Below are 19516 nucleotides of genomic sequence, written 5' to 3'. Positions count from 1 at the left end.
TAAACTGTGCTCTCAGAAGCCCTTTGCAGTTGGGAGTTTTGACACACTCGCTGTTTGTTTGTCAAGTCAGCCAAGCTGACGGGGGGCTGGATGGATCTCTCTGCAGGCGTGATCTATATTCAGCTTCAAGGGAGAAGTGGAAAAAACACTGCATGGCAATATTCTGGTTCAACAATTTGGGGATTTGCCTGTCATATTTAGCAGCTGTGACATGACAAATTCAGTATACCCGCAGTTTGGTCTCCTGTCAAGGATAACATTTCACACCAGGCGGTCAGGATGTGGCCTCCTGCTGTCACTTTGGGAGAGGAGGTGTGTTCTCAGCATGTGATGAGTGTGCAGTGTTAACCGTATCCTTTCACAATGCGATTTTGTAGGTCAGATAATCACGGTATGTAGCCTTTTGACAGCCTCCGCTAACATTGAATATTTTCCCTATGAAAGTACAATATTGGCATGTTAATTCCCCTGCATGAGAATTTCCTGTTATACATGTCCCCTTCAGGGAGGTCTGACTGCAGAGGGAGGGGTCCAAGGTGTTACTCGGGGACACATAGGCAGGGTGGATGCTTTGGATCAGTGATCAGGGAAAAAAGGATCTATTCTCTAATTGCTTTTGTCTGTAACAGAGCGAAGTAGTGTATTGATATTCCTCATCACAGTTGCTGCTTAGGCATATAAATCGAAAGTTTCATCACAACGCAATATTATATTAACTCTGACAGTGATACGATGTTTGCTGCTATCACAAAATCTGCTGTGACATGATTTCAATTCAGGTCACTTCACGGGCCCTCAATCATATGAGATGATATCAGTAAATATCCTCACTGTCTTTACGTGTCTGCTTTCTATTGTCTGCCTGGTGGTTTAATTAAATTAAATTTAATGTTTAGAAAAGAGGCATGCTTGGATGGAAATGGTGACACAGATGTGCCATGGGGATTTTAAAATAAAGGCGCAGGCGATCGAAAAGATCACAATATGTATCGATGTTTTTACTTTGCATCAGTGAAATCTTTGAGTGTTTTGAAGAACAGATCCCTTTATTGTTGGCATCATGTGATCTGCTAGGTCATTACAAGCACAGGAGTGGCATTATACCTTATACAGTGGATGTGAGGGTCTAAGGACAGTGGAATGTCATATGCTGTGATTTGTGGTAATGGACTTTATAAATAAAATTGAATTGAATTGAAAACGTTTATGCTGCAGAGAGTGGTAATGCATAATGACAGCTGGTGGTGGTAAAGCACTATAAAATGTAGGACTGGGCCAATTAAAGAGGAGAAGAAGAAGACAAAAGCCAGAGAAAATGACGCAGGTGTCCAAATATTCAGAAAAGTCCTTCCAAATGTTTTAGGGGTATAAGGCTTTAACCCTTAGAAACCTAAGCAAAATTAGTGATTTCTTTTAAAGAAATGAGGAGAGGCTGATGAACAGGGTAAGAAGGCATGGCCCAAAATTAGCAAGCAATTAGTTTACTTGAAAATTTTCATGGGAAAAAAAGCACAAGAAAAGAAAGTGGAAAAACAAACCCGTAAAAAGTGCTGAAAACTGGAAAGAATATATGTATGCATTTTTTTCTATAACATAAACTAAAATATTGTATTGTAATTATTATAAGTACTGTTTTTTGGACATTTTTCCCCAGTTTTCTTGTTTTTTCTTATAATCCCCTCTTCTTTTTTAAAAACAAATTTTCAGGTCATTGTCTTTTTTTTTTGGAACATTTCTCGACAAGTTGTTTCTTGCCTTTTCCCCATGTTTTTGAAAGAAATCAAGCCAATTTGCTCATGTTTCAAAATGGTTAAATATCTTTTGTTGTGTCTGAACACAGATAACATTAATTACGGGACTAATAATGTTTTGAGAGTAAATACGTTAACATTTTGCTGTGGTGGCATAGACTGTAGAAATAATTGATGTAGCTATCAAAGTGACCCATTGGTGCATGGATTCCCATTTTGAAGGCTTGAGTTAGGCATTTCACCCATCATCATCTTGTTTTTTTATTTTAATCCACTGAGGAGCCAAGGACACTATCAGCAGGCAGCCTGTTACTCAAAGCGGCCTGCCTTTAATTATGCATATCTTTAGGCCTTAATAAAATGTAAACTGGTGAGTTACACAAAAAAATCACCCTTCATACAGCTGATATGAACAGAGAAATTAGTTACACAGAACAAAACTGTTTTTTTTTTTTTTTTACCAGACTGTAAACATGTTTATTTCTGCTGTGTAGTTATGCATTTTTAGGCGGCCATTTCAGAAACCACAGTTTTTATCACTTGTGTTGGCTTCATTCTTCACCACTGGAGGTTGCCGCTTGTACAGTGGTAGTTCTTTTACAGTAATTGATTAATGGATTCCCAACCCCGTAGTTCTCGTATGATAAATATGTTGGTTGAATAAGGGTTAAAGATACACACAATGAAGTTTGGTGTGAAACACTGTAAAAAAAAAAAAAAATTAAAAAAACTCAACAGGGCACCTTTAAACATTGTCTTTATTTGCCCATATATTATTTTTATCTTCTATAGACTTTATATAAATGAATAAATCATATGTTTAAAATGTTCATATCAGCTCCTCAAAATGTAATACGGTGTAACTAATTACTTTTCCTAATAAGCAACAAGTATTAATTCAGTACATGGAAGCAAATTAACAAATAATGCATAATTTATTTCCTTTTCACCAGTACTGTTGCTGACCAACAAAGTACGAAAGTGCTGTCTTGATGATGTAATGTTAGATATAAACTTCTTGTTTGTCCCATCTTGGCACAATCTGCTCAGGCTCCAGGCGGTAATTTGGGAATGAATGCAACAAGTGTAATGCACCACTGCTTGATTAAAGTCAGAGGTAAATATAAGTGATAACAAAGTTGCCATGGAGATGACACAGCCAGCAGTAACGGCAAACCGACTGACATAATCAAGCCTGGGTGACATCACGTAAAGGCACACGATCGACTCATGGGGCCTCATGAACAATACACATACACACCTTAATCCTATTCATTGTCTGTGTACTAATATTCTTCTGAGAAAAATATTTATTGGAACATTTTGGGGGGATCATTAAGGCATAGCAACACACACACAAAGACACACACACACACACACACACACACCGCTCAGCTTCTGGGGATGCGCCCACAACTGAAGACAGCTCTCCATTATCTGGTCCTCATTAAAGAAGCCATAAACAAACGTTGTGTGAAGTCCATAACAGCGGCCTCACTCAGACAGAATAAACATGCAGCAATGGAGAGAGAAAATGTTTAAAAATAAAGACACACAGTGGTGAGTCATGGGGAAAGGTTGAATGCAGCTCAGCTCCACTGCGCTCTCCAACGAGCTCATTGGGAAGCCGGAGAGAGAGAGATTTCTGCTGTGCAGGCCAAGGCCTCCGCTGACAACTTGACGTATCGTTGGAAGGCGCTGCGCTATGGCTTGTTTTTAAAATCAAATAACAGCTGTGGCTTTTTTAAACCATGATAATTATGATTGATGACTACCACATGTGCATTGTGTCGGCTGGCGCTGTGACGTGCAGATATTTTCAGCGCAAATAAACGGCCGCAAAAGAAATGAGAAAGAGAGCGCTTAAGATTTTGCAGGCTCTGCAGCGTATGGGAGTTTCACAATTAGAATTGGGGTTTCTGTGTCCCTGTTTTATGGGCACCTCTAATATGTGTGTGTGTGTGTGTGTGTGAGAGAGAGAGAGAGAGAGAGAGCGAGGGAGACAGAGTGCAAGTATGTGTGTCAGTATCAGTGTGTGCCGTACAATATTTTTTCCATTTATAGGTGACTGCGGTGTGTGTGGTAAGATGTCTGTCGCTCATTTTCACACCCCTATTGTTTTCCAGTGAGCCTGCAGATGTTGTGGGTACAATCCCTGGTCGTGCTTTTACCACATCATACATGGACGCTGCCGGGGCATGGAAACAGATTGCTGTGTGGGTCTGTTTGTGTGTGTGTGGGACAGAATGGAAGTTCATGTGGTTTCTTTTCTTTATTTTTCATGTGAGTATTCAGTAGGGAATCGTCCTCTGCCCTATCTTGGCCATCGCGGCGTCAAGAAAGCAGCCTGATATTGCTCGCAGGACAACACATCTCTCAACCGTCATAGGCACACAGGGCCATGTCCTCCCCTCAGATCTCCGTCTGCTGCTGAATGACAAACTAAAGACTCCTTGGGAGTATTAGGAGCAGAGGATGCAGACATGGAGACCTATGCTCATCCCTCAACAAACACTCCCAAATGTGCCTCTTAACTGTTCTTTTTATCCCCCCTCCGTTCTGAACCTGCAGAATGACTGACAAAGCCCCCAGTGATCTCTTTCTGCTTCCCCGAGGAGGAATTACATTTTCATGTGCGTGCATGTAATTTTGTGTGTTTAAGCACAGTAGCGTGTGTGAAATTGCAGCCTGTTTTGCAGCAATTGAAGGTGTAAGATTTTTCCATCCCTATTCCCTCCATCGTTCCGTGATTTGCAGATACACAATGTGCTCTGATAGATCGTTTATTCTTTCCCCTCCAAAGTGTGTGTGTGTGTGTCTGCTTGTGTGCATGTGAATGTAAGAGAGGAAGGTTTGGCATGGGAAGAAAGGTAAAGCACTGGATATTTGACTGCTTTATGCTGTGATTGATAGAGTAACCAAGGCAAGGAGCTTGTCTTAAGGGGGGAAGAGAAGCATGAAGAAACAGAGGTACATTTCCATTCATCAGCCTTGGCCCTTTCTCTCCCTCTCTCTCTTATGCCACTCTATCGCTCACACTCACTCTTTTCTCTCCCCATCTCTGCTTCAAATTTCAACTGGAGCATGGGGTTACACAGTCCGGTAGTTACAATAATGTGATTCATCATATTTCCTCTTTGCCGTCAACAGAACTACTGAAGTATGTTATCGGCTGTGTGATCAAAGGCACTGTGTGTGTGCGGGTGTGAATGCGCCCCTAGCTCTGTTGTAGCCAATTGCAAACTGGAAGCATTTCTGACAAGAGTTGGTTGATTTAGCTCAAAACAACTGGCCACATCATATGAAGAAAATGCCGCTGTTTGTGTTCAGAGATGCACATTAAATCCACAGGCACTCGTACACACTCCAGGCTCCGGGTGGCTTTTGTTAGGTGGATGATGGACCACCCTGGTGGGTGAATATACCCTCAGAGCGGGACAGATGCCATCAGCAGTCAGGTGTCTGTTTTTATCATCAGTGGTGAAATGTGTCAGTCAGACAAAGCTCTGCGGGAGCCTGCTGTGGAGAGATGACTTGATACATTTCACTTTGGAGAATTCCATTGTCTCAAAAAAACATGTATGGAAAAGTTTCTGGCATGCGGCTCAAGCATGAAATTGCATGCAGGTACAGAACATAACAATGCAGCAAAAGCATGTAAACAAACAGGCTTACATTGTTGCCTTTGAGAAGGATGTTTTTCATGACTCTCTCCAAAGCCCCTTTCCCACTGAACAAAAAAGGACTTACACTCACTTACATTTGGCTTTTTTATTTTGTGGGAAAAGTTACCATTGACATTCACTCTCAGGTCAAATGACTCTGTAATCATGGCTATTTATCTGCCCTAGCACCGATCAGCTTCAATCAGCAGTGATGGAAATACAACACTCAAATTGACGTGCTAATTTTAACCACTTTGCTGTTATATTGCAATTTTGTTATTTGTAACTTATGTATCTAAGAAAGGACAGCGTACAATAATCTGTTTTCATCGTTTGTCCCTTGCAAGTTCCCTTCCTAAAATAATTCTAAAAATACAATATCAAGATACAGTCAATACAATGATTAAAGACAAACCCCACTAAGATAAAAAGGCACAGAATACAGTTGCACATATACACATTAAGAATATACAAAACAATTTGACAAAATGAGCGGATAAAATCCAAATAGCAGATGATGCAGGTACAGCTTTAACATAGTCATTTTAAAATTGACAGACCGCTACAAAATACAATCCGTCTCCGCCCAGGCAGCACTCGAACATCATTCCAAATCAGTCGGTAGCAAGTTTGAAAGAGAGACTCAATAAGTAAGATGTCCAAAAAAAGAATTAACTGCTGTAACATTTTCACTGGACTCCATGCTGCTTTCTACTGTTGACTAACCCTGTTTTCCAACCAATCGATGATTCTGGATGTGAATGTGACAACTTAAAATAAACTGCACCCATAGAAAGGCATACATGTCTGCTGCAGAGCAGTGTACACCGCTTGCAATAGGAAAGTAGTCTATTTATTGGTTTAGCGTGTTTTCCTTTGTTTAAAAACACTGTATACACATGCTAATTTTGGTGTAAAAAGGGTATTACACACACAAAATCACTTCACAACAGTCATACCCTGAGGCCTTCCCTCTCACTTCCTCCTCTGCTCGCTGTCTCTTTCTTCTTGCCTCCCTGCCAATCCCTTTCTCACTCGCTCAGGTGGAGACTCTTACCAAACAAACAGCCAATAATGGCGGTAAGCTCAGCACCTTTGAAGGCGGCTTATCTCTGAGGAACATTAGAGTAATAGATCTTTAGTGCAAATCAACAACCGGAGCCATGCCCTGAGGGCAGGAGTTCTGCATTAGCCACACCTTGGCTGTCTTTTACAGTAACTATGACAGTAATGTCTTCAGTCGGATTCAGCCAGTCTGATCCTCTCCGCTTAGTGCTTTGAAACAGTTAAGGCCACGATGAAAGAGGATCTTTTATTCCACACAATGAAACTGGTAGTCAATGCTCAGGCGCCGCCTTAAAGAGGGCATAAATGGTTGTGTGCATTAGTGTGTATTTGTCTGTGTGCATGTGTGTGTGAGAGAGCAGATTGTGTGTGTGAGGGTGAGGTCTAAGTGTGTTAGCTTTTTTCTGTCTGAATAGACTGACTGCTTTGGCATTCAGTTTCTCTCATGGTCACACATGAGCTTGCACACACACACACACACACACACACACACACACACACACACACAAAGAGTCAGGAAGGAGGGTACAATGCTGTCCTCCCCTCCTCCTTCCTCTAAAGATGTGTTTTTTTTTCTCCCTCTCTCCCAGACTTCCTGGGAGGGGTACACTGCCCTTTGTGTCCGAAGGCACTCTCTCTTTATCTTTCCCTCTCTTATTCTCTCTTTCCCTCATTCACGGGGCACAAAGAGCGAGGGAGAGGGCGAGGAGAAGTCTTTCACCTGGACAAGGAGGGCCACGGGGAGGACTCGGCTACAAAAGAGCAGGGAAACAGAGAGGGAGGGAGGAGGAGATAACGAGACAGAAAAGGGAGATGCTCGTCTGTGTTTTTGTGTTCCCATGTTTTGTGCACTTTTCCGCTCGCTGCGGTTTAGGGGAGAATGACAGGCGGATGTCTGGGTGGAGAGAGCGGCTGTTTAGTCTGAGGCCATGTCATGGGAAACATATTCATGCCCTCTGGGACTTATTCATACCCTGGTATACCGCACACACACATACATACATGCACACACACACACTCTATGTCCGTTCCCTGTCCTCCCACACACACCCTGTCATGAGACGGAGAAGGGGGGGGTGAAAGGTCAAGCACTTCAGTAATGGAACAGGAAGTGTTGGAACAGTCGGCACTACACAACATACAACTGCCTCCAACATGTGGACAGGACTGACAGGCAGCTGTTGTGGGTAGAACATAGCTTTGGAAGGCAGAAAGGCATTCATAGCCCTGCCCCAGTCCACTAATCTGTTGTTTTGGCGTGTGTACTTTGTCTGGCTTTCATTTATGTTTGTGACATGACGTGCGCCGCACAGTCTATTTTGTTTCCCCCTAAATCGGAGCTTACAGTTAATGCCACATGAAGGAAATGTTTCATGAGCGCAGGACAACCCCTTGCCACTGAAATCTGTTGAATTAATGGCAAAGGTGTGTGGAAAAGGGTTGCAAATTTCACCACTTTTCCACACATCCTGAAAAGGTATCTCTTACAGAGGTGTCCCTTCCTGCACGCTGATTCGAGGCAGATTCTCAGCAGCGGATACAACAGTAAATGAAACCCGATGAGTATTAGTGTCAGGCTCTATTATGACTTCATTTGGTTGAATGGCAGAAACAGGAGGACACTGAATCTAGTTAGAAGACTGTTCAAATCCACTCCTGGCTCACCCCTCTTTTTTACTGCTGTGCTCACAGATCTGTGATCATCTCATCTGCTCCATATATTTAACAGTACCCACGGATAGCATCGAGACATGAACTTAGATCAGCTCTTGATGAAATCTTACCCCATACCAATGAGGACATGTGGCTGCTGTTGGTTTAAAGAGATTTAGTTTGGCCTCCTGCCATGCATGTAAAAAGTCCAGATTTCCTCTTTTGCTCCTTCTCAGACATGTAATAGAGACGTGAGTGAGTCTGGCGGCAGTTGCAGAGGCTCTGCAGTGGCAGAATTCCCCCCAGCCTCTCTTCACAGCAGATGGAAAATACACCTGTGGAGTCCAGTCTTGGTGAGAATTTTGCTATTGCCTTATGCCATCATAGTGACCCGACTGCTGTTTCTGCATTCAGATCAGTAACTAAATTAAGAGTCCCGAAGAGTCATTTTTCCTTACTTCATTCATTTCTCCACCCTCGGTTTTCTACATCCTCTCTTCCACTTTGCTGGACATTCCTGTGCAGTATACCCCCATTTGGCTATGCTTCGTACTTGTGTGTGCCCTGAGGTGTGTGCACATGTGTGCGACATTTAAGTGTGTCTGTGATTGCCTCTTTGTTCCCTTTAGCTAACTCTCGTCCCAGTGGTCCTTTCTCCCGACCTAATCCCTGCTAGCATCGCTGTATCAGCACTGCTCTGTGGGATGCTTTGATGCTGCACAAGGGGATTGGATAGGGCATTAACCATCATTAAGTCAGTATGTGCATGTGAGTGTGTGTGCAAGCAAGCATGTGTGTGCATACGTCCGTGCTTGTGCAACGTCTTTCGGTGTGTGTAATGTGAACATGGGGGTCTTGTGGCTACGTGCCTGAGTGTGTATGTGTGTGTACATTGTTGGAAGGAGCATTAAGTATCATTAGCTCTTACTAGTCATCACCTGCACACTGCCAGCCCCACATGAGCCACTTTAGTCAGCAGGCCTGGCCAGCGATCACACAGATAGGCAGACAGAGACAGACAGAGCCATGTTGAGGTACAGGGGGAACTGGAGGGCTGTGTGCGACAAGCACGGCTATCAACACTCGTGTAAACATTCTCCTTCATGTCTTGAACTTTTTGTCATATTACTCTTCACTTTCTTTCATCAAAAATGTTTTCTGAGCCGTTTTTATCACAAAAGTAAATAGTTTTAAACTTATAGCACTAAAGCTCAGTGCTTTACATATTTTTAAAGTAACACTTCAACCCCAAAATGATCATGAGTATGTCATTAATATTATTAGTATCATTAGAATGATTAGTGGTTGACAAATTTAGATCAGGCTCCTGCAAAGTCTTAAAAGAGAAGCCAGTGCAACTTATTAAAGTTATTAATTTAAAATACATCTTGGAGATGCTTCACCTCCAAAATAATCCCTTTACTTGCCTGATATCAGATAGAATTGTCAACTCGTTACACTTCGTTTTCCAGCTTCAGTCTCACATGTCATCCACTCTCACCTGTTTCCACAGGGGATGGGGGTTCCATTTTTCATCACTGGTCACCAGAGACTAATCTATTTGCCTGAATTTAACATAACTTTAAGTGCACACTGATGCGTAGCCAAACCAACATACTAGTTTTGATTGGGTTTTAAGAGCAGAGTAAAGTAAAACAAACTTTGACGTTGAGAAAACATTTTAAACATTTAGAACTGTCTCAATAGCAGCATCTGTCTTGTCTATAGCAGTTGCCATCATCGTTATTACAATACTTCCGGTGCAGCAATAGACAATCGTGTTAGTTCCGCACAAGGCGCTGATAAGCTGATCGTTAGTGACCCTGCGGGACTCATTGATCGTTTTGTTTTTTTAATTTCAACCAAGAAACTGCTGTTTCATGTCACAATGCCAGATAAATCAGCCAACTCTGCAGAGCGGGCAAATGAACAAGGTCTGTGCCCAGGCAATCTCTTTACTTCAGTTCATATAAGAATTTCATTTGGGGGGTGAAGTATCCCTTTAAGATGATTTTTAATTAATATCTTGAATAACTTGCACTGATTTGGTTTCTCTAAGACTTTGTGGATGCCTGATCTGAAATCTGTCAAGTGAAAACAGGAAACTTAGACTTTAGACAGTCAGTTAGACTTAGACTTTTGGATGCATGGAGAGATCAAATCCTAAATTTGTTTTAAACAAATCTGTTCCTTTTTTACAGGTGAAAACTGATAAAAACCAAAACGGATTAGTCTCATATATGTTTTATCTACGGCTGCAACTAATTTTATTACTTATTTTCATTGTTGATTAATCTGTTGCTTATTTTCCAGATTTATTCATTAGTCATTTGGTTTAGAAAATGTCAGAGTGGTGAAAACATGTATCACTGTTTCCCAGAAACCCAAGATTAAGTCCTCACATGTCTTGTTTTGTCCACAACCCAAAGATATTTAGTTCACTGTCATAGAGGAAAAATAAACCTGAAAATATTCTGATGTAAGAAGCTGGAATACGAGAATTTTAGCTTTCTTATTTCTTAAAAAAAAATCACTCAAACCAATTAATTCATTATCAAAGTAGTTGATTATTAACTTAATTGTTGACAACTAATCAATTAATCATTGCAGCTCTAGTGTTATCTAACATGAGGCATGTACACTGACACGAATGACAGCTCACAGAGTCACAGGTCATGGATGCGCATGTGGACATGCATGTATACACAGTGGGACAGATAGGGACATTTGTCATGGCCTGGCCCAGGATTAGACAATGCCTTCTCTGTAGTGGAAAAGAGAGTGCTGGTGCACTTGCACAGATTCATGCACGCACGGACACTCACACACACACACACACACAAACATTCCCATGGATTCCCAGGGTTGGAAAGGGGCTGAATAGGAATCTGGGCCATGCAGGCATTCTGAATCCTCTCAGTCAGAAGCAGCCCTTCACCCCTCAACCACACGTCACATGGAGCACATTCCTAGCCCCCGTTTCATACTTGCGTCACGCTGCTATCACATGAAATATACAGATTTACATATTGGCGCAGGTCTAACCCCAACAAATACCACATTTGGTTGTGTTTGGTGCACATGCAGGCTCCTGTGCATATACACCAAACACATTCTCCACTCTGCTTCCCTGATCTCAACCTCCTCCACCCTAGTTCTCTTTAAGATCTTGTGTTGTGATTGCTTTCTACTTTTTTCTAAAGGACAGGATATGGAGCGGTAGAGCACACTATGGCCTCTGTGTCTTCTCTGCCTGCTGCTCCCGAGGGAATTGTCATTGTTTCCATTGTTGTCCTCGACCTGCCTACCTGCCGTCTGTCCCTGAGCGACATTTAAAAGCCTCCCAGGTTGCTCTCAGGAAACCACAAACCGCTGCACTATCCAGCACTGACTGCCTATCCCTTCTCTCCAACACCCTTCTGGCATAAATATCACTTTTGTAGGAGACTGAAGTTGCTTTTTCTGCTGGTGTTCACCGCTGGGGCTCCAGGGAATCTGGAGCAGTGGAATTAACACTTTGAGGCAAACACTTGTAGATTGCAGGAAAGAAGGCACAAGTAAGGGAAGGAATGGTAAAAGGGAATACATTGTGCATAAAATTGCTCTTTATGCAGCTTTTAAAAAAGACAGCACACCCAAAAGTCAAAAATTACATATTCACTTACCTGTTGTGCTTCTTGTCAGTCCAGCATTTATCTGTTGTTTTACTGTAATTGTTTTATCTTTGTAAATTGTCTTTGAGTGCTAAGAAAGGTGCTTATAAATAAAATGTATCATTTTTATTATTAATCTAGCGGCACAACAGCAATATTAGTTTTTACAGTGTCACAAGCCTTCTGTCCATGAGTAGATGCACACTTCCTTCTGTGCAATGACGCGGTTGGTGGGTGTAGTTCGGTAGAAGAAAAAGCACTTTGAGTGCTATCTAGTTCAGTTACATTTAAGAGAGTGCAAATGGATGATATCGCCACACTCTGCAGTTCACGACATAACAATCTATATTGATATTGACTACAGGTAAGAGGAAAAATATGTATTTTTGATTTTGGGGTGACCTGTCCCTTTAAGCAGAACAGATTAACTACAGTGACATATGTCACTGTTTTCTGCTCCTGTATAATGCCTGTAACTCTCTTCCCTAGCACTGATCACAGCTGCTAGTTAGTTGGCTTATAGCCAAAGCACCTCCTCCCCCAACCACTCTCTCTCACACACACACAACACACACACCTTGAAAACATTTACCATTTGGCTTGGGTACACACCCTTCACTCCTCATACTCCGCTGCCCTGAGGTATATGCATTCATTTAGACTTTCTAGGAGGCACATTGCACATCAGTGATCATAAATTTACACTTAGTGCTGCATGACCACCTTCAACACCTGCTTTGAAGACACGCACACACACATGCACACACACTCAAGCACGTAATGTATGGATTCTTGTTCTTTGTAAAGGAGGAAACAGGTGAGGAAAGTAGAATAGGTGGGGGAGCAAGGACAGACAGAGAGAAAGAGAGGGAAGGCAGTGTATTTGAGGCAGGGGGGCTACCATAGACGTCTGGAGCCAGGACACTGATGCTGGAGCTGATAGCTACTGTATAGAGAACCCTCCACTGAGAGTACACACACACACAAACACACACAATTTTCTTTTTTTCTGCAATTCTTGTATTTTTGTTCATTTTTCCTCTGAAATCCTCCTCCCCCTCCGTCTCTTACAATTTCTGTCTCAGACACGATGTTTACAGTGTGACCCCCGGTCGCTTGTGATAGGAATCATTCCATCAACATAATGGCTAAACGACACGCACACGACTGTTACAGTCATGGCCACCATACAGGAGCAGGATGTTGTCCCCTGCATGTGTATGTACATTATGTGTGTGCTTAAACCTACACTGCAAAATCTTCCACTACAGGTCAGAAATTTCTAATCCTCACCTTTCTCCTTGGCAGTTTTCAAGCCTTTTCTTCATCTTCCTTCTTCCCATTTTTCTTTCTGACTTCACCTCCACTTGCTAGAAAAAAATCCCTCAGCAGTCTGGGTGGTCTTCACACACACACACACACACACACACACACACACACACACACACACACACACATGTACACGCATGGGCGTGCACTCGCACACCCCTTGGTTTTCTTCTGTCTGGTAATGCACTAGCTGTGGTTTCCTGGCCTCGGCCAAAACACTGTTAGAAGTTCACCGCACTCACCGCTACCACAGAGCATCACCTAATCGCTGCTCAACTCCAGTCAGACCCACACACTCTATTCCTCTTACACACACGCATACACTGATGACCGCTGGAGGAAGTGTGAGAGGTGTGAACATAAGCACCTGACAACTTTAGAAACAGTCTATGTGCAGTGTACGGCCTCAGCAAGACCACTGAAATATAGGGCTGTCAAACAATTAATCTTTCAAATTGCGATTTATCGCAAAAATGCAATAGTTCATTGCGATCGCAAACTTTAATGGCATGTTTTCAAACCAGTTATGAAGTCTGACAAGGTAAAGCTATTACTGCCAGATTTTCTTGATTACAGCAAAAAAGCTGCATGGGACTAGTATAAAGTGGGCATGTCTGTAAAGGGGAGACTCATGGGAACCCACAGAACCCCTTTCACTCAGATATCTTGAGGTCAGAGGTCAAGGGACCCCTGTGAAATGAACATGCCGTTTTTCCATCGCCAAAATGTAGCCTAAATTGGGAGCTTTATTGGCCCTCTTGCTGAAAAGCTCCATAACATGGTTATTACCACTAGATTCCGCTGGTCTTCAAGTTTCATATGATACCCGTATCATCACCAGCTGTAAAACTCCGCCCGATTAAAAAAACTAACAAAAAAAATGCGTGTTAAGCCCTTAATCGCATTGCCATTCACGCGTCAAGGCTGACAGCCCTACTACAATATGATTTTTTTTCCCAGCATTATTATTACAGATATTTCTGTGAATATCTGTGATAGGCTTATCAGGCGAACAGCTAACTAACTAATTTTCCACCAGCTAAAATTTGTGACAGACGAGCCACTTATCATGTCACTGTGAAGCCATCTCCGATGACAAGTAACCTCGCTTGCAGCTACACTACACATAAAACAGCAACAATCCTCCATGTACATACTGTACACAGTGTTCTCAAACTCAAGACACATCAACGTACACTCGCATGCAGACACACACCCTTGGGCACAGTCTTTCCTCTCTAATCTGATATCAAAGAGAAGGTCTTTCAAAGCGTCTCACATGACAGCTCATTTCATGTGTTGCCCACGGAAATGATTATTGTCATAAATCTCTAGCCACTCTGCTCTGAGTTGCTCGGAGCACCTTTGCCTCTGAATAGTTAAATTCCTCTGCAGAGTTAACCTTTGCTCGCCCCGGTGTTGTAATACATTTTGTTGATTAGAATTTCATTATGTTATGTGCCTATACGTGGCGTCCAAATGTGCAAATAAACTCTCGAAAACAGAGGGAAATGTGCATAGCCTGGATTGCCCTCTCGGCCACTATAGCGTGAACAGTTACGCTCACTTTGAAGAGCTCTCCGATGACATGGGTGAATGATGTCATATACTTTCACAGCGTTGTGTGGATGTGGTTTGTAATGTGGACTGTTCCCAAGCAAATCCCTGTGACCTCGGCAGCCTACAGTATGTGCTAGGAGGCTAATCCAGCCTCCACAGCACAGCGGGGCGTGCTGGACAGTTCGACAGATCCTGGTGGGGATTGGACTAGCTCTCCGCTGTTGTAACCTTTTATACTCCAGGACGAAATGAGAAACTGTATCCTGCCTTGCTCGGTTCTTCTGGGTTGTGTGTGTGTGAGCGTGTGGGCAGGATTAGGAAGGGGAGGTTGTTTTGTTTGTGTTTGATTATTTTTATCAGCGAGGCAAAAAGAGAAATCTGTGATTATCATCTGTCTTAATTTGTTGCGGCATCTCTCCTGCTGTCCCACATTTTTCCTCTTCTCCCCTCTGCAGTAACGCGTGTGTGTGTGTGTGTGTGTGTGTGTGTGTGTGTGCGCGCCACTGTGTGTGTGGGCATGTGCGGTTGGTCTCGGAGTTTATTTATCTTATTCTAAATCAGCCCTCAAACTCACTAATTGGTCTAGTTCCACTGTTAGGTAACGAAGGGAAATGAGCAATTACTCTTGTGTGTGTAGGGAATGAGTGTGTTTTTGTGTGTGTGTGTGTGTGGCTGTAGAGAAGCAGTTAAAAGCAGTATAGACTTTCACAGAGGGAGTCTGAGGTTGTCACTGTTATTATTTTAGAAGAAGACTGTGAGGCTCAACACTTCACCTCAGATTCATCTCTCCTTGAATGTGAGTATATGCGCTGTCTTAGGTGTCTGACATGCACCAGTGTTGGGCCAACTGTCTGATGTTCTCGTAGGTAGAGTGATTCCTGGATGGAGTTAGAGACCATATTTCACCTCCATAAACTCTACATGTGTTTTAATTCTCAGACAGTGAAATCTGGCCGTTGCGGGCTCCCGTGACAGCTGAAGAGTCGGGCATCACTCAAGCGGTCTTTTATGTGTCTATTTTAGAGTCATTTGCTACATAAGCTGTTGATCTTTCCTCCCTCCCTCTAAATTCTGTCCCTGCACTCATGTAATACTTGTGGAGCCCCTAGTGAGCAACTGCTCTATCACACCCTGTTTCCTGGATTTGACTTGCATCAGTTCAATACCAGTTATCACAAATTCTCTCTAATCTGTCCTCAGAGGCTTATGCAGTGAAGCAATTTGAAAAGATCTGGCTTTCAGCCACAGCAGGGTGGTGTAAGACACTGCTCAGATCTGCAGTCTTCAACATGATATAAGTCTAAAATTCCTGGAGGTGAAGTGGACTTAAATCACAGAAATAGAATGAGTAGAACAGACATTAAACTATGTCCTAATTAAACTATTTGCCATGGTTCTTTGTAGGTTGTAGGTTGTAGTTTCTGTCAAATCAGATTTGTTTCTTTTTTTTCCATATACAGTCAGTGATGGATGCTGTACCTACAAGTCACACTTGAGTAAAAGTCCAGATATCCTTCCATAAAATGACTTTGGTAGTTTTTAAAGTTGCCTATTAGAATATTGGTAAAAGTTAAATCTGATATTTACTGTATTTAAGTATCAAAAGTAATTTATGATAATAGATATACTTGAGTATTAAAGTGAAAGTACAAGTTAATGGTGTTAATAAAACAAAAAATGGTCAGAATTTTAAGAATTGTTAAGTCTATTTCTTAGTAACATACACCATCTTAAAAAGGGTGCGTAAATTACACTTGAGAAAAATTAAGTCTCCTTCACAATCTAAAGGAATGACAGAACAAAATCCACTTTTCCTTTCACTAAAAGTAGACAGTAATATAAAAACTTCAGTAAAGTGCAGATACTCCAAAAATACTTAAAAAGTGTAATAAAGTATACTTTGTTACATTACACTACTGTATAGTTTTAAAGTTTGAACAGTGTTCGGCATTCACTGATGACATTCACATAATTGAGAATGTGCAACATCATTTTTTGCCGCCATAGACTGTCGAGTATTAATGTGCTGTGAACAGTAAATTCACCATTTCTAAGCAGAAGGCAGAAGATAATAATATATATCTCGGAGGCTGACGTGTATGCAGCTGCCTGTACCAAAGAGCAGTGTGACAATGAGGAGCGCTCACTCTGCAGAAAAAAGAAAGACTGCTCGACTTGAAGCAATCTCAGTCAATTTAGGGGTGTCCGACTGATGAATCCTCCAACTTTCAGGAGGCAGCTCTAGTTATTCGACTAGTACAAAAGAAAATGGCCATTATCATCAGTGGTGTGACTACACACTTTAGTGGGGCTGTAAAGTGTGTCCACTCATTAGTTTGGTAACTACGTTTTGGCCTATTCTTACTGCTATTTTCCTTACTAATCAGCCATACAATTGAATACCAATCCAGGTTTCTCTCTTTCACCGGATTAAGACTAACGTTAGCTTAATTGCCTTGTTAACTCATCATAAAGCACACTTCATTTAACTTAACAGAAGCAATATAAAACTCACCAAAATCAACTTATTTAGTCTTGCTAGTCATCTAGTTAGTTGGTCCTCTGTTCCAACAATCGCCAACCCTGGTCTGGTCTAAATTAACCTCTTAATACATAGAGAAAGATATGAAAATATGCTGATCTACACGCTGTTTATCCCCAGTGGCTCTCACTCATTCTTTAGAGGCAGCTGCAGTACGTCATGTTTCAACAAACATGCCGTTAATTGCAACAAATAAACAGGAAAATAAGTTACATTTTAAAAGTAACCGATTGCTCATATGAAGAGGCCTACATACCTCACTGCTCGTGTGATCATTGTAGCAAAACCCCACCTCAGTGAGGTCATGACTTGCTGCATGTTGGTTTGTTTATTTGTAATTTTATATGGAAGTTAGCTTGTTACAACTGTTGCAATGGCAATGGTACACATAAAAATGGCAGCTGGTTTGTCCATCCTGCTACCCTGATTAAAATAGGATTTTCCATTCTACTGTCATTCTAGTTCTATGGCTTAAATCCTGCAATTCATTATAGTAAAAGCTTTTGATGAGTAACATCAATGATCATGTTTCTAATTGTATTTACAGTATGTGCCACTTCTCGAGCCAGCCTTTCAAAAACACACTCACAAATCATATTTAATCATTCTGAGAGAAAGTTAAATCCTTCAAACAGAACATTTTGTCGAGTTATCAAACAAAAGAAAATAGAGAATTTTCTCCACATGATGATAGTTTACATCTATTTAACTGTTGAGTTTTGGTGTCAAACAACAGCGAGGTACACATTAGTGACATAAAACTGGTCATTAAACTTCACACACGTTTAGACATCTGTGTTCAAACACTTCCTCTTTCACACACAAACAAATGCTTGTGTCATGTGCTTGCGGCTTGCACACACACTTGTATGCACAAAGGCATACACATGCGCACGCATATACACACACTTGCACGCTGGGTCTCCAGTTGGCGCTCAGAAACCTGATACTGAAAGAAGTGGTCTAGTAATTTTGCCATAGTGGTCCACACACACACACACACACACACACACTCTCTCTCTCTCTCTCTCTCTATTACTCACTCACTCTCGCACACACACATTGCCTCTTGGCCCTGTCCATTTTTATGTACATTGCGGGTTATGCTCTTCTTTCCTGGTCACACATTCAAGTCACTGTTCTGCTCTTTTTTATAAGAGGAATCCCAGCTTGACTAGCTTCTTTTGATTGTAAATGGTCAAGAGAACAGACGATTAGCAGGCACGTTTTTATTTTTCTTAGGAAACAAACTGGCACTAAATCATGATGAATGAGAAGAAGTTTTGGGATCAAGGAAAATGACAGGAATGAGATACAAAGAGGGAACATGAGAGAAGGATGATTGAGGTCAAGAGAAGAGTAAGGAAAAAGTGAGAAGCCTGGAGGTGAAAAGGTTCAAGTGAAATGGGACGAGATAACACACCCAATAAGCCCCCAGCAGTTGTAATAGCAGCATGTGGTACTCACAGGTAAGTGGTGAGAGGGCTGAGGTTATTTGGCACAGACGATAGTCCCAGCTCTGAGCAGTCCACCATGACAAAGATCCCATCTTCTTCACACTGGCACAGAGACGGGCATAGCGGTGCCGTTGGCCCCTGTCTGTCCTGGATCCGTCCGTACCTCCACACTCCGGGGGCGGACCCCCAAACTCCTCCAGCCACGCAGAAAAGCAGAAGCACAGGCAGCATGTCTGACTGTCCACCTGTCTGCAACTACACCTGTAGAGATTTCTGTCTTGTCACACGTCTTCTCTGATGCTTGAAGAGGCAGCTTCGATCAAGAGGAGGCTCCAATGTTTCTGTACTTTTCCAAATTCTCCTGGCTCTGTTCAAAATTGCCTCTTTCTCCTGTGCAGGTTGTCCACACTGTAAATCTGTCCCTGTCACAAGCTCTATCTCCTCATCCCTCCTCTCTATATGTCTCAGTCACCACTTCATCCCAGGGGTTAACTTTGTTGTAACTTCTTGCGCCTCTCACTCTGCCCTCACCGTCTTTCTCCCCCCAACACACTCTCTCTCTCTTTCTCTCCCTCACACTCCTTGTATATATCTCTTGCTCTCTCTGTCTCTCTCTCCTTACCTATTGTAGAAGGAGCGCATGAGTTGTGAATGAGCCACCCTCATTGGCCCACAATTTAGGGATGGGCTGGAGCATCTCCGGAAAGTAGGAGGGGCCCGCGATTCTCAAACTCTTCCCTCTCTTTCTCCCTCTCTTCCTTTGCCCCTGTTTTGCCTAGAAGCTCAATGTGAAGAGAACGAGTGAGTGTTTAGTTTGAGGAAGGGAAATGAGGAGGGTGGG

At 42.3% G+C, this 19516-nt stretch overlaps 1 protein-coding gene across 1 annotated transcript in view; it reads right to left on the bottom strand.

Annotated features, from left to right (window-relative positions):
- LOC121947360 (leucine-rich repeat-containing G-protein coupled receptor 6) overlaps window positions 1-18954 on the bottom strand; it is a 49028-nt gene extending 30074 nt beyond the window's left edge. Inside the window, exon 1 of the mRNA XM_042492377.1 lies at window positions 18686-18954. Coding sequence (XP_042348311.1) covers window positions 18686-18906 — 221 coding nt within the window. The 5' untranslated portion in view covers window positions 18907-18954. The remainder of the gene's footprint in view (window positions 1-18685) is intronic.
- Window positions 18955-19516: the final 562 nt, after the last annotated feature.

This window comes from Plectropomus leopardus, chromosome 8 (genome assembly GCF_008729295.1).
Source record: "Plectropomus leopardus isolate mb chromosome 8, YSFRI_Pleo_2.0, whole genome shotgun sequence".
Classification (NCBI taxonomy): Eukaryota; Metazoa; Chordata; class Actinopteri; order Perciformes; family Serranidae; genus Plectropomus; species Plectropomus leopardus.
This window is presented reverse-complemented; position numbering and strand designations above follow the sequence as displayed.